This window comes from Ambystoma mexicanum, chromosome 1p (assembly GCF_040938575.1).
Source record: "Ambystoma mexicanum isolate Mex_15411 chromosome 1p, UKY_AmexF1_1, whole genome shotgun sequence".
NCBI lineage: Eukaryota > Metazoa > Chordata > Amphibia > Caudata > Ambystomatidae > Ambystoma > Ambystoma mexicanum.
In genome coordinates, this window is record NC_090921.1 from 975,916,273 (window position 1) to 975,929,559 (window position 13,287).

At 46.7% G+C, this 13,287-nt stretch overlaps 1 protein-coding gene across 3 annotated transcripts in view; it reads right to left on the reverse strand.

The window, feature by feature from the left end:
* Positions 1-456: 456 nt before the first annotated feature.
* DOK4 (docking protein 4) overlaps positions 457-13,287 on the reverse strand; it is a 225,758-nt gene continuing 212,927 nt past the window's right edge. For all 3 annotated transcript variants that reach the window (XM_069654129.1, XM_069654136.1, XM_069654146.1), the window contains exons 7-8: positions 4,643-4,766; positions 457-1,251 (exon numbers count right to left, since the gene is read on the reverse strand). In XM_069654129.1, coding sequence (XP_069510230.1) covers positions 1,133-1,251; positions 4,643-4,766 — 243 coding nt within the window. In that variant the 3' untranslated portion in view covers positions 457-1,132. The remainder of the gene's footprint in view (positions 1,252-4,642; positions 4,767-13,287) is intronic.

Below are 13,287 nucleotides of genomic sequence, written 5' to 3' on the forward strand. Positions count from 1 at the left end.
TGCATAATTCATTTCTGGAACAAGCCTAGAATGTTCTCAATTAAAAAATTGCATTGGATGATCTAAGGAGGAGGAAGAAAAGAAAGACTTGCACAAGTGAGCTCTCAAATCGAAAAAGAAATTGGACATGACAAGTTGGGACCTGATCGATATGGAATGTATTTGATTGTATGGCAATTGGTGGGGAGGGGGTATGGGATAGCTGCATTTCTGCTTTGTAAGCTGTATGTGAGTGGGGTGTTTGCAGGGTTATACAATGTGATGTACTATGTAGGACTGCATGTGCCCTGGCAGCTGACGCAAGGGACTGGCTGTTGAGAGAGGTGGGGAGCAGAAGAGGGGGGTCATTGCGTTGCACTCGTTAATGTATTAGTAAATATCTTTTCCACGCATCACTCGGCAAAATGGATGGGAAAAAGTATTCCACAAAGATCCCTGAAAAAATGTCATACCCAATTGGTTTTTATCGTCCTTTTATTTATCAAGTGCAAAATGAGGCCTCCATTCGAACTCCGTTCCTCAAGCCTCTGGATTTTTTCTGTATTTAAATAGTTTAAGTCCTCTTTTGTTAGAGGTTTATAAAGTGACCAGCATACCAAAGGCTGGCAAAGTCAAGTCTAAGCTACCCTGCGGCTCACAGCGGAGACGCCCCATGCCGGAAACAAGACTTCATACGACATTGTTCAGACCCACTGAAAAACAGGAGGCGTCAGTGCTGGGCCCCGGAGAGGAGGCTGGAGGCTCCCTCTTGTACTCTCTGTGCATATCCATGTAGGAAACCTTCCAAGGAAACGCATGTCGGCTCTGTGCATTGGGTGCTAGGCTGGAAAGGCCAACGCATGAAGACCAGAGGTAAGGCCTTCTGAACCTCAGCCCAACTTCATTTCGACTACCCCGCAGCTAGCATCAGGAAGGGGTGTTGCGAGTTCATGAAGCAGTCCTGTGGTATCTTCTGGAGCCACAGCAGAGCAGGAATCATTGCATCCATGTGTCTCCCTCCTCTCCTTTGGGCCCTGAGCCTCCTGGGAATGTACTGTGATTCGGAGCAGTGGCTGACGGCGTCGCGCCTGCGTGGACGGCGGTGTCCCTTGCGTGCTACATCATGGCTACACAGCCTGCTGAGCCGGCCTGGTCACTGCGTGGAGGGCTTGAAGTCCTTCCTGTCACTTTTGGAAGATTTGGAGCGCTCGAGGGACAGTTTGGTGAGGAGGTCGGATTCTGAGCTGGCCTGGGCACCTAGGAAGAAATCGGCTATGTAAAAAAAGAAACAGAATAACAGTTATTTTATTTTAGAACTTATACAAGTAAGCTATATCAATGGCATTCCATAAACCATCTCTTTCTCCTATAATGAGTCTGACTGGAAAGGGGTGCAGGTGCTTATATGGTATGAAACTCCGGCAGAAAGGGCAGCCAGTTTAAAAACGATACATTACTCAATTTTGCAGCTCTTCAGCTCTCCCTGTTTTGATGAGTGAGATGCCCATCCCTGGCTCTGGGAGGAACCGGAATACTTTGGCAGGGCACATATAAAGGGAATGCATGGCATGGTCTGTGCCAAGGCCGTAGCCCACAGAACCTGCCTTCTTGGCTTTTTCTTTACTTCCTTCTCCATCTATCCAGAACAGGCCAAGCTTCCTCTACCCCAATTCTATGTCTTTAAGGCAAAAAGGTCTCCACAAGAGCTCAGGCCTTAGCACAAATGATCCACCCACTTGGTTTGTCTTTATTAGATGAGACGGGCATTTGGGCTGAGAGTAAATGCCCGAGTGAGAATGGGGCATAGAATTGTCTCGGGCACCAACGAAAAAAGTGGTCCAGAATTGCAAATGGGAATTCATTCTTTTTGTGATGCTCTTTGAATAGTACCCAACGGGGAGGTTTTTGATAGAATGTGATGCAAATTGTAAATTTTTAAGAATATTTATTCAGTAAAACTGGTCAAAACCATTAGCCCCATAGTGAAATAACTCATCAAACTTGCCCAAATTGGCTAAAAAGTTTTCCTACTTTGACCCAAAAAACTGGCCCACACACAAGCATTTTGTCATTTTTGGTTCGGCCGCGGGCCTATTTCCCTATAAGCCAGTCCAAGCCTGGTAAATGCTATCTGGCATCCACTTGGGGGTGATAAAGAAAAATAACCTTCTGGGGTATTTACAAATTGTCAAATACAGTCATGAAAAGACATTTTAAAACCCCAATTTGATGATCTCAGGCCTTTTGCCCAATGCAAAGAATCCACTCCACATTAGATGCAGACTGTGTAATTGCATTGGTGCAACGTAGCCACTACAGAATGTGGCTCAAGTGAAGTGATCTGCAGGTGGCTTGTCCTTTCGGGGGAGATTAAGTGTGTCGGGAGAGACAGTGGACTACAGACTCTTTTTGCTGCAGTAGACTAGCCACGGGCGGGCAGGCTGCTCCCCCCCCCATTCCCAGGGAGCATGGCCGATGCGGATACGGATATGGCCATTCTGCACCACTGTCCCCTGCTCCTTGTGTACCCTGTCAAAGTGGTATGAGCAATGCAGACCCCTTCCTGTAGTGATCTTCCTCTAGTAGAAATGTTCACGCTTTGAAAAATGGACAAAATGGCATCGACAGTGGCACAAGCTTTAAGGCTTGCCACTGTCCATGCATAGACCTCCGCCCAGGTGGGGGCTGGGGTAAATAAATAGCTAAGAGTGAGAGTCTGCCTCATATCAAGCCGCGGGCTGTGGGTCCTTGGTGCCCCCAGTCGGCGCTTCCACAAGCATGCAATTCCCCTTCATAAATCAGGGGACTATTGCACAGCGTGCGCTAGACGCAGAAATGCATTACTATTCCTCATAGGTTGCACATAATGCCAAAGTCTCTGCCTCAGCGCCGCGCACCTTTTTGTTCCAGCGTAAACTAACTTCCGGGAGCAGGGTATAAACTTGATGGTTACACAGATCTTTAATGTGGGAACGGCCTCTGCGAGGATTAAGGGAATGTTCACCCTGTGGGTGTTGGATGCCCCTTCCCTGATGCCAACGGACTGGAGATCTGGATTTGTGGACAAATGATTACTGGGCGGGCAGCTCCATATGCCTATGACACGAGACAGTATCTTCCACATGGCAGGAGGCTAGGGCTTGGGTAGAATGGTTGAGCCCTGCATGAGCCTTGAGCAAGTTGATACTATGTCCCACAACTGGAACCCACAATGTAACTCTATTTTTCCAGTGCAGGATAAGGTCTATGCTCTCTTGGGCTGATGAACCGTCTGTGTTATGTGCTTCAGTGAAAGGCCTCGGTGCTATTGTGGTGCACAATTGGATGACTGCACCACAAACAGGACACAGAGTGTCTGTGCAGGTTGGAGGCTGGAAAACGCCTGTGGCACAATATAAATGGTTTCAAAAGAGGCTGCTGCAGGAGAGGCTGCAGGAACTTGAAAAGAAAAGCAACGAAAGTAAGAAAAGAAGCAACAAAGCAGGCAGCCATGGGGAGGGATGTTCCACTGAAAAAAAGAGAAATGGAAGCTTTGAGCCAAAGGTAAGAACCGGCAGGATGTGGCGCAATGCCGGGGAAGGAGTGCACCCTACGTCCAACTCAACCATGAGTGGTCTGCAGGGGGCAAGACAAAGCTTAAAGAAGGAATCTTGTGGCGTGAGGGAAGGTCCGCCATGAAGGAAAAAGAAGCATTCTGAGCTGAAGGTAAGGAGGTGACAGTGCAAAGCAATCGCTGAATAACAGGGAACTGGTGAGGGAGCTCGGGAAGCAATTTCCTGTCCCGCCATTAGGAGGCAGAGTACCTGAAAGGTTAGGCATGGGAGAGAGACCGGGCTTAGGGGTACTCCGTAGTGTCTTTAGGAAAGAGTAATGCTGCTGGGCGCCAACCGGGGCAACACGCGTGTGAGTAGAGCGGGCATATGTGCACCAAATGCCTCAGCCTTTCCTGTGGGAAAAGAGGGCGGCTTGTGGATTGCTAAAAAGTTGATTGAAACCACCAACTTATTTTATAGGCAATGGAAAGGGCAACTTTAGCTCTCCAGGTGTTTTGGACCACAATTTCCATCAGGACGAGCCATCCTAGTTAATGGTCAGGGATCATGGGAGTTGTAGCTCAAAGCCTCTGGAGAGTCACAGGTTGCAGACCTATGAATAAAGGAACTTCTCAGAGAAAATGTGTCCAGTCTGATGCATAGCCCCTGCACCAGTGGGCTTTTGTTGGCTAGCAGCAATGTTGAGCACCCCTTTTCATGCCATTCCTCAAACCTCACTACTCCAGCACAGTGGGATCCCCTGCATTATTGCAGAGAGTGTCTACTCCAGTGAACACAATCTTCATAGCCAGTAAGCCTAAACCATTAACAGTTCCCCACAGACAGTGCTCCCCCAAAACCTAACACATTCCCCAAGTCATTTCACCTTTACAGTTCAGCATAATTACCAAACAGCCAATGCTCGAATACTATTCAATGCAGCACTCCCAGAGCCAGAGTGCTTACAAACCCACAGAGCATGCGTGCTTCCACCATTCCCTGCCACTTCCCCACAACCACACCTGCAGTCAATGAAGGCAAACACTCTGTCCAGCTACCACATACAAAGTGCAACTCCAATGTAACCCACCCACCCCCTGAACCCTACGGTCCTTTTGCAAGGAGCTCACCAGCATAGCTGGAAGACTCATCGATGTTCTGGGAGCCAGTGATGTGGTGCCAGTATGCGCTTCGTGGCAACATGGTGGTGGGCGTGCAAGGGTATGAATAGTGCTCTGCGTCCTTGTTCAGCAGCTGTAAACAAAAGAAGAAAAAAAAGCAAGCAGTTCTCTAATTAGTGCATATAGCCACCACATGACAGTACAGGCTACTCCACCAGTATTTGTTATTAAGACTTTACAATGCAATAATGAAAATAGTAACACAATCGATTTAAAACCCAATTTAATGTCCCTCATTTGACTACAATAACCATTGTTATCGGGTAATATTATCCCCACCAATAATTTCGCCATATATATGGTCATCGGGAACGGCCATTGGCGATATTATTAGTGGGGATCATTTTTGGGGTAAATGGGGCTGCAGGGGTGTCCCCCGCAGCTTTAATGGGTTAATATTGTCCCAAAAATATGGCACAATTTTTCTACGGTGATATTTTTGCGGGGATACTAACACATGGAACAGTTTATTGTTGGTAAGGGGGTTTAAACCAACAGGACAAAAACAGTATATTTCCTGCATCTTAGTTATGCGTCATTAGCAGTGTTCGAGGTGTACGAAAAGAAGTAGTGGAACTATGTTCCCTGCTGGCCTGCCCCGCTCCCGCTCCCCGCAAGACCCAATCACCACGCCTCGTCCCACACGCAATCCAAACCCCCAAACAAACACATCTGCTGTTTAAGGGAATGTTCAGCTGAGCGGCAGTACACGTTTCAACTTCTCCCAACAGTTCTATTTTCAAAAGAAACCTTTCCGGGATAATTTAGTTTTAAAATAAAAGTATGGGAACAGTAAAAACTTAATTTAAAAAAAAAGTAGAGGAACACCGCTCCCAACCACTCCCATCCACTGCCCATTAGGGGCCCTGTTAGAGAGTTGTATATGTAAGCAGGGCGTTTAGAGAGGGGGATATGTAAGCAGGGCGTGTAGAGAGGGGGATATGTAAGCAGGGCGTGTAGACAGGGGGGTATGTAAGCAGGGCGTGTAGAGAGGGGGGTATGTAAGCAGGGCGTGTAGAGAGGGGGATATGTAAGCAGGGCGTGTAGAGAGGGGGATATGTAAGCAAGGCGTGTAGAGAAGGGGATATGTAAGCAGGGCGTGTACAGAGGGGGATATGTAAGCAGGGCGTGTAGAGAGGGATATATAAGCAGGGCGTGTAGAGAGGGGGTATGTAAGCAGGGCGTGTAGAGAGTTGGATATATAAGCAGGGCGTGTAGATAGGGGGGTATGTAAGCAGGGCATGTAGAGAGGGGGATATGTAAGCAGGGCGTGTAGAGAGGGGGGATATATAAGCAGAGCTTATATCGTGTTCCTTGTGCTGCCCTTAAAAGCGACCACACAGCAGTGGCGGCTGGTGACTTTGAAAGGTGGTGGGGCGTATATTTTTCCAGGCGAATTTTGGAATGAGCGAGCGCACCGGGTAAGCTCAACCCACATCCATGGGGGTGCGGGTGGGATCTCCCCAAGTGAAAATTTGGGAAAAATGGCTTCCAAAATGTGCAATTTACCATCCAAACCCACAGAAATGACATAAAAAGCATTAGGTTTTACATACTAATGGCGGTAACATTATTCTTACGTGTGCGTGTGATTGTGTATTTTACAGCAGCTTGTATTGAGAATAGCTTGTACTATGTTACATGCATAAAGAAATTCATTATATAGATATCCAGTAATGATGGAAAAATATAATTTTGTCATGCTGTCGTTGGCCTTCATATGCATTCATCCACTTACTAAGGTGGGATTTTAGACATTATCTGAAAGGGGAGAAACTAAGCTAAAATATTACTTGTTTACCACATATTGAGAACACATTGGCCTCATTACGACCCAGGCGGTAAGTTACCGCATGGGTCGTACCTTTACCGCCATGGCGTAAACTATGTTTACGCCATGGTGGTTGGCGGATTTACCGCACCATTCCAAGGTGAGTGGGGCGGTAAATCCCCATTTCCCATTTTACCCTTCCCCATTCCCATTTTTGCCCCACAGGGCATAATGGGAGTGGGGAAGGCGCTAATTAGCACCATGGTCCCTTAGCGCCATGTATTTTAACGCCTGCAAAAAGCAGGCATTACAATCACCATGGCGCTAAGGGACCTCGGAATCAGGCGTTAAGGGTCGGCGCCGTTTACGGTGCTGTTAACCCCTTAAAGCCTGACTCGTAATTAGGCTGCTAGTGTTCAGTTAGTTCTCACAGCAGTCCTCAAGTGTCTGGTTTCTGACCTGAAGGAGAGAGTTAACTGCTTGCAATATTGAAGCTGCACCCTAATGGTCTCATTAGAATGTGTAAATAAGTTAGAAGCCCCCACACACAGACAGGCACACGCATATATATGAACACTGAGAACAGGAGATGACAGCTCAGATGTGAGGAGACTCATCTCGGCTGCACAGTGCACATGTCAGCAGGGACAGGTTTTAAGACATCAAAACGGTATTGCGCATGAGTAAATAGTCTATCATTTCCTGCGATAGAGGCTATAAAGAATACTTGGGTGGTGAGACCCGAACGAACCCCACTGCATCATAACAAGGTACATGTAAACGGCCTTCCAGAATCAGCTACTAGCTCCACGCATTTAAACTAGAAAAAAGTTGCGTAAAAGTGGACGCGCCCCTGTGTGTTAATGGGGCAGGCCCAATCAACATTGCAGTCTGCAGAGTAGAGCAGCAGATTAATTATTTATATATATTTTTAAACCCTTCATTACGTTTGTCGCCATGCCTCACTGCTATATAAAAAATAAAAGAAAACAACAAAGAACGTGATCTCTGCAGAGAACCTGTTCTCTGCAATGTCTGGACTCTACCTGCGTGGTGTGGGGCCGTGATTGGGGGGGCGGCGCCCCCCCCCCCGCCCTATGTAAGCGGCCGCCACTGCCACACAGTACCTGCTTGCTGGGATGAAATTACTCCTGCTCTGTAGGAGTACAGCGGTGAGTAGTTGCTAAAACGCCTATCACACGACTACTAAACCAACAGTGGTCCTAATCATAAAGGTGACAAAGCACAACCTGAGCATTATACCTCCTTTGCCTCTTAGGGTAGCATAAGCCGGCTGCAGGCTATATACTCTTCAGAAGTGGATTTGAGCTGGTAACAAGCAACACTAGCACAATGAATCCAAAATGAAATAATGTCCGATTAAAGTTCTATAAATAGGAACTTTAATCAAACTAAAAATGCATGCAACTAATTATAAACACTAACTCTCCACCCCCCACGTTTGAGGGAGCACAGAGAAGGCACACTTTATAGTGAAAAGGGGAACTCTGGGACTTGTAGACATGAGCAAGAAGGCAACTTTTAAGCAGCAATGTCATGTCTGGGAACAGGAAGAAAGAGGGATCCATTGGTCACTGCCAATATCTTTCTTTTGTCTTTTGGGGTTGACAGCATCGAGCCAGGCTCCCTGGTGCTTTTACTGTGTCGATTCCACATTGAGGGGTTTGGAGTTAGAGGTTCATAGTAGACTGCAGGAGTCGAGACTGGTTCAGTTGGCTGAAGTGGTCCAACGGTGACCTCTTTGCAATGATTATCGCTTCGATCCGGCAAAGAGCAAGGAAGCTCTGGGTCGAGTCTGCGTTTCGAATCAGTCAAGTCAGCTCGAGTAGGTTCCACATAGAGTTGCAATGTTTTCATGGCAATCGCCTCAAAGGTGCTGGCGCGCAGGCAGGTGTTAAGTCGAGTTGGTGGCTTGACGGCTCAACAGGGGATCCAAAAGCAGCAAGTGTCAAAAGTAGCTCTGGATGCTCAAACTAGCTAAAACCATCTTGAGGTTGTCTGAGCTGGCTCAAAAACAGATCAAAGCTAGGAAGAAAGGCCTGGAGCTGCTCCTTGATCTTTGGGCCCTGATGAGACCCTATACAGGATCTCCACAGCCCAGGCAAATCCTTTATATCTGCACCTCCTATCCAGGAGGGTGTAGAGCACATGTGCAGGGTTCTGCCACCTTCAGTGACCCGAGTCATGGGTACCACTATCTCAGTTGTAGTAAACCTGGTACCACTATCTGGTCACCCCAGATGCGCCCTTGGCATGAGTAGGGAGCTTGTCTCTGCCTTGGAGCATTCTGTCTTCACCTGTTTGGCAGAGGACTTTTGAGTAGAATGTAATCCCAAGAGAGTTGCAGTGAATCCTTTCCCCTCTTATGAGAGCCCAAAGATGAAACAACGAACGCGATTCCCTGCCGCCCTTATATAGGGAGAGTGCCACAGCTGATTTGCTTCACAACATCCTTCTGTAAGGGCTCCAATTAGAGCTGTCGTACCAAATGTCTTTACCTTCTGATGTCATATTGAGAGTGGTCTTGCTTGCAAGAAGTCGGGAAGGGCAAGAGGTCTGTATTGGCCCAGAAAATTCAAGATGGCAGTCTGTCCCCTGTCCCTACGCTATTCTAACTCTGCCCCCTTTTTTTGTCTGCCCAACTTGAAAGTCTCTGGTAATCGGCACCCTGGTGTGGACTACCTATTGTATACCGACAGACATTTCTTTGAAAACAGATTCCCAGCCAACCCCTAGGGAGATCTTCTGTACTGGGGAGTAGGTGACACCCATTCACAGGAGTACCAATGGGGAAGCTTCCTGGCCTCCACACTGCCCTGCCATGGATGAGTCTCTGGTCACCATGTTGACACTTACATGAAATCAAATTGCTTTGCTGCTGCACAATTGTGATGATCTCACGAGCCACCCATCCAAACCAGGCAGGGTTTATCTTCAGAGTTAATTGTGCTACCAGGCCCTTAAGACACACCGTTATGAATTTAGCAAAGGGGTGCTCTACTAAAGAATGCACATGTGATATTTCAACCTGTTCTTCTGCCATGGCAAAGCAGTGGCAGGGGCTATCAGGAGACAGCCCCAGCAAAATCACATCAGTGCACTATGATTTTACTGTCATGGAGAATTACGAGGGTGAGGTCTGATTAGCAGACCTCACCTAAAGAAACAGAAATGGCCACAAACTTTTATGTATATAAAAATCAAAAAAGCTCAGGTTGTCCCACCCTCATAGATGGCATTCTGTCACAGCTGCATAGAGCAAATTTCGCGTATTGAACACTGTGTGCTTTGGCACAGCAGGGGTCCAGACCACACATTGCGAGGTTGGCAGTGAGGAGGAGGAGGAGGTGGCAGAGCATGCAGTGTGTGGAGAGCGACTATAGGAGACACGGGTGAGATGGGCGGAATGAGGAAAGTGTTTTGGGGGTTGGGAGTGGTTGAGGAATGGGGTTTGGCTTTGAAGACCAACCCGAAAGTGACTTGAGGAGGGGGCACCCCTGAAAATGAAACACAGTGGGTTGGAGAGACGGGTGAGGGACCACCACAAAAGGGAAATGAGTGGATGGCATAAACGAGTGAAGCAGCATGGAAGCAGGGATGTGGCAATGGATAGGAGGACTTCTGGGAGAGGCATTGTAGGTGTGGTGGCAATGTCATGCAGCGGGTAGCAAGCAGTACTAGGACAAAGAAATCAGGGTCCCTGCAATTACACAGCATACAGGCAGCCTTTTCTTTGGATGAGGTAAAAGAATTATGCATCAAGGGGTTGACACGTTAAGCAGCCATTATTTGTTTCTCTGCAGGTGTGTTATTAGGCATTTATTAAGTATATGCCCCATGTGTTGGTTGCTGTAAACAGCAGGCTATGTGGCTGCTGCAAGGTTGTGTGTTGAATTCCTAATGATGCAGCATTCAAAATGGCCACTATAGTTTCATTTAATATATATATTTTTTAATTTATTTTATTTGTCAGTTTTCACTTCACAGATATTCATGAGTTGATTGACAATAAAAATAAAAACATACAAAATAACCTTCACAGAGCACAGACCTTTAAAAGACAAGCACACAATGATTCACGATTACTAGGGCAATGGACTGAAAAATACCAGTGTATGTCCATTAGTGCCCGTGACTCCTGCCAGTTTATCACGTTGCATAACAGTGCCCGGAGTAAATCAAAGAGGGGATTGTCCATCATGTTTTTAAAGCAGACCCCACATACAGGAACATCTTTGTACTTACGCATGTCTACTCTGATGTCCCCCTCCGCCCCCACCCACTTCTGCGTCCCTCCCATCTCCAGCCCTCCACACTAGATGGGTTAGCAAACTTCACTTCAGTGCCATTCTCCTCTTGGCTAGTAGTAGTCTCAATTTAGTGATTGGGGACATTTCCTTTTCTTCTTTGTCGGGATCAATCCCAGCAAGCACACTGTGGGGACCACACCAACTCACGCTCGATATGCAGGGCTCCTTTAGAAGCTCCATCCAAAGGTCCTCCACCACTGGGCAACCCCACCACCTGTGCATGCAGCTGCCCTCCACTGCCCTGCATCGAGGGCATTCCACCGTTCACGTCAGGTGTAATTTCTTTAATTCTCAATGGCGTGAGATCGCTCCTTTGAAGGCATGTATACTGGATTAGCCAACATTTGGTGTTTTGGGGGGGAAAGTAGTATTTTTCGCAAGCCCAGCTCTATTCACTGTCCTCGAGTTACTTCTCAGTGTTCTCTTGCCATTCAGCATACAGTGAGGACATTCTGTCTTACATTTTATTGTGGACTGTATGTGTACTGGGTTACTGAGCAAAGTTCAGCCACACGTTCCAAATGTATGCCGCATACCTGATTTATGCTAAGAAGTGAACCCTATCTATCTGCGGTTTCCCGCAAAATCGAACAAATGAGCCTACTGGCTTCAAACAGATGCCTAAACGCATTGGGCCCGGAGCCACTAATGCGCAGTCCTTAACAAAGCTAGGGTTTATGGGAAAAGATCTGCCATCGCATAGCGGTTCATTATCTTGCGCTCTTCAGTTTGGACAATCGCCTGCCCAATCACTCCAGTAGCTTCCGGTAGCTTAGTGGCCCGTTGTCTGGTCATAACCTGGATATTTATGGACTGGACAGGGGCAACAACTGCATTTGTTACCTGATCCTGCCCACCTTTTGCGAACCAAATTACACATATTGTGTCACTTGATGACAGTTGGTTCAGGCTACCCTGCACTACATGAGATTAATGTGCATCTATGCTGCTGCGGCAACTCGGGGAGCATTACATCGGCTATCATGCAGTAACAAACTGGGTTAAACTAGCCCCAAGTGACACTGGTACAAAATAGCTTAGTACAGAAAAAAGTACATGTACACAGTACAAAATGTCACTGATCCTAGTTTGTGGACCCCGTATCTCTGGGGTGTTATAGATCCCAAGGTTACAATCATCAGATTATCTAAATTAGGTCTACGTAAATTTGCGACTTGTATAATGCTACTAAAATCCAGCTTTGCTTCTTGTCCCAGACCTGCACGTGTTTCCACAGAAGCGGATACTGTTAGTCTACTACTTGTGCTTTCTCAGGGCCTTCACGAATAGTATAAAGATTCACTGTAGTTGTATATTAACATAATTGGATTTATTGGTGGAATTCTCTTTGGCTCAGGTAAATTGAAATTGTTACAGCTGATATGTTATCTTTTACTTCACTTGGATGGTTTATAGTTGTAATTGGTTTGTTCATATTGAAAGGCAAAAGTGCCTATATTCTTTATTACTCTCTGTTCGTTTGTTGGAAATTTCACATTGAATTTGTTAATCCTCTTGTGACGGCATTTAGCTTATAATGTTTGTGAAGTAGCACAGTATGTTTGCCGCGTGCTTGAGGTGTCTATATGCCTCCATTGTAGCGGTGCTGATCTCTAGTATGCTAAAAAAAAAGAAAATCTGGCACCCCAAAGCCACCATGACAGTAGAGAAGCTAGACTGTATGCAGCTTGATTGTTGCTGTGCCCACAGTCCAGTATAATTGCATCATGTGTCCCCCCCGCTTGGCTCAGAAGAATTTGGGAATCATCAGGAGTATGAATTGGAAGAAATACAGCAACCATGGTGAGTATCAACATCTTGGGCCAAGTGACCCTGCCCATAAGTGACAAGGGAAAGTTCCACCAGAAGGCGGTTGTAATGCTTGTGCGAAATGTGAGTTATAACAACATGGCGTCGGTGCGGAGCAATTGTAGACACTCATCTCCCATCACAGTAATAAAGCCTGCATCTCTGCGGGCCTCAGATAATAAACAAGCATTTCAGTAGCAAAAGCAGAGCAAGGTCATATAATTACATAAATATTATTGCTGAGTGGACTTGCTGTGGAGAATAGTTATTCTATTGTCCACTGAAGGACAAATACGAGGAGGGAGTCGGAGCGTCCTGCAGGTGCACGATAAGGCGTTCTGGGAATGAATGCAAGGAGAGGGGCTCTGGGTTTTTCCACCCTCTGTTCCTTCGACTTGTGCTATGCTCTTCGGCCGAGGGCAGACTCAACTGAGAAGGGTGTGGTTATGCCCCCATAAACGAGCGGCCGTTGCGTGGCAGAGTTAGTCAGAATTTGGACCCCCGGGTGACAAAGTCTCGCTGAGAGGGAGGACGTTAGCATGAGTGATCTCTTCGCCTACCTGCTGAAGGACTAAGCAGTGTCTTAGTGGCCAAGATGAAGGTGTCTTCAACTTCTTTACTAATGGTGAAGCCAATTATATCTATATATCTTTTTTTTTTTCTAACACTTTATTAGTTTTCTC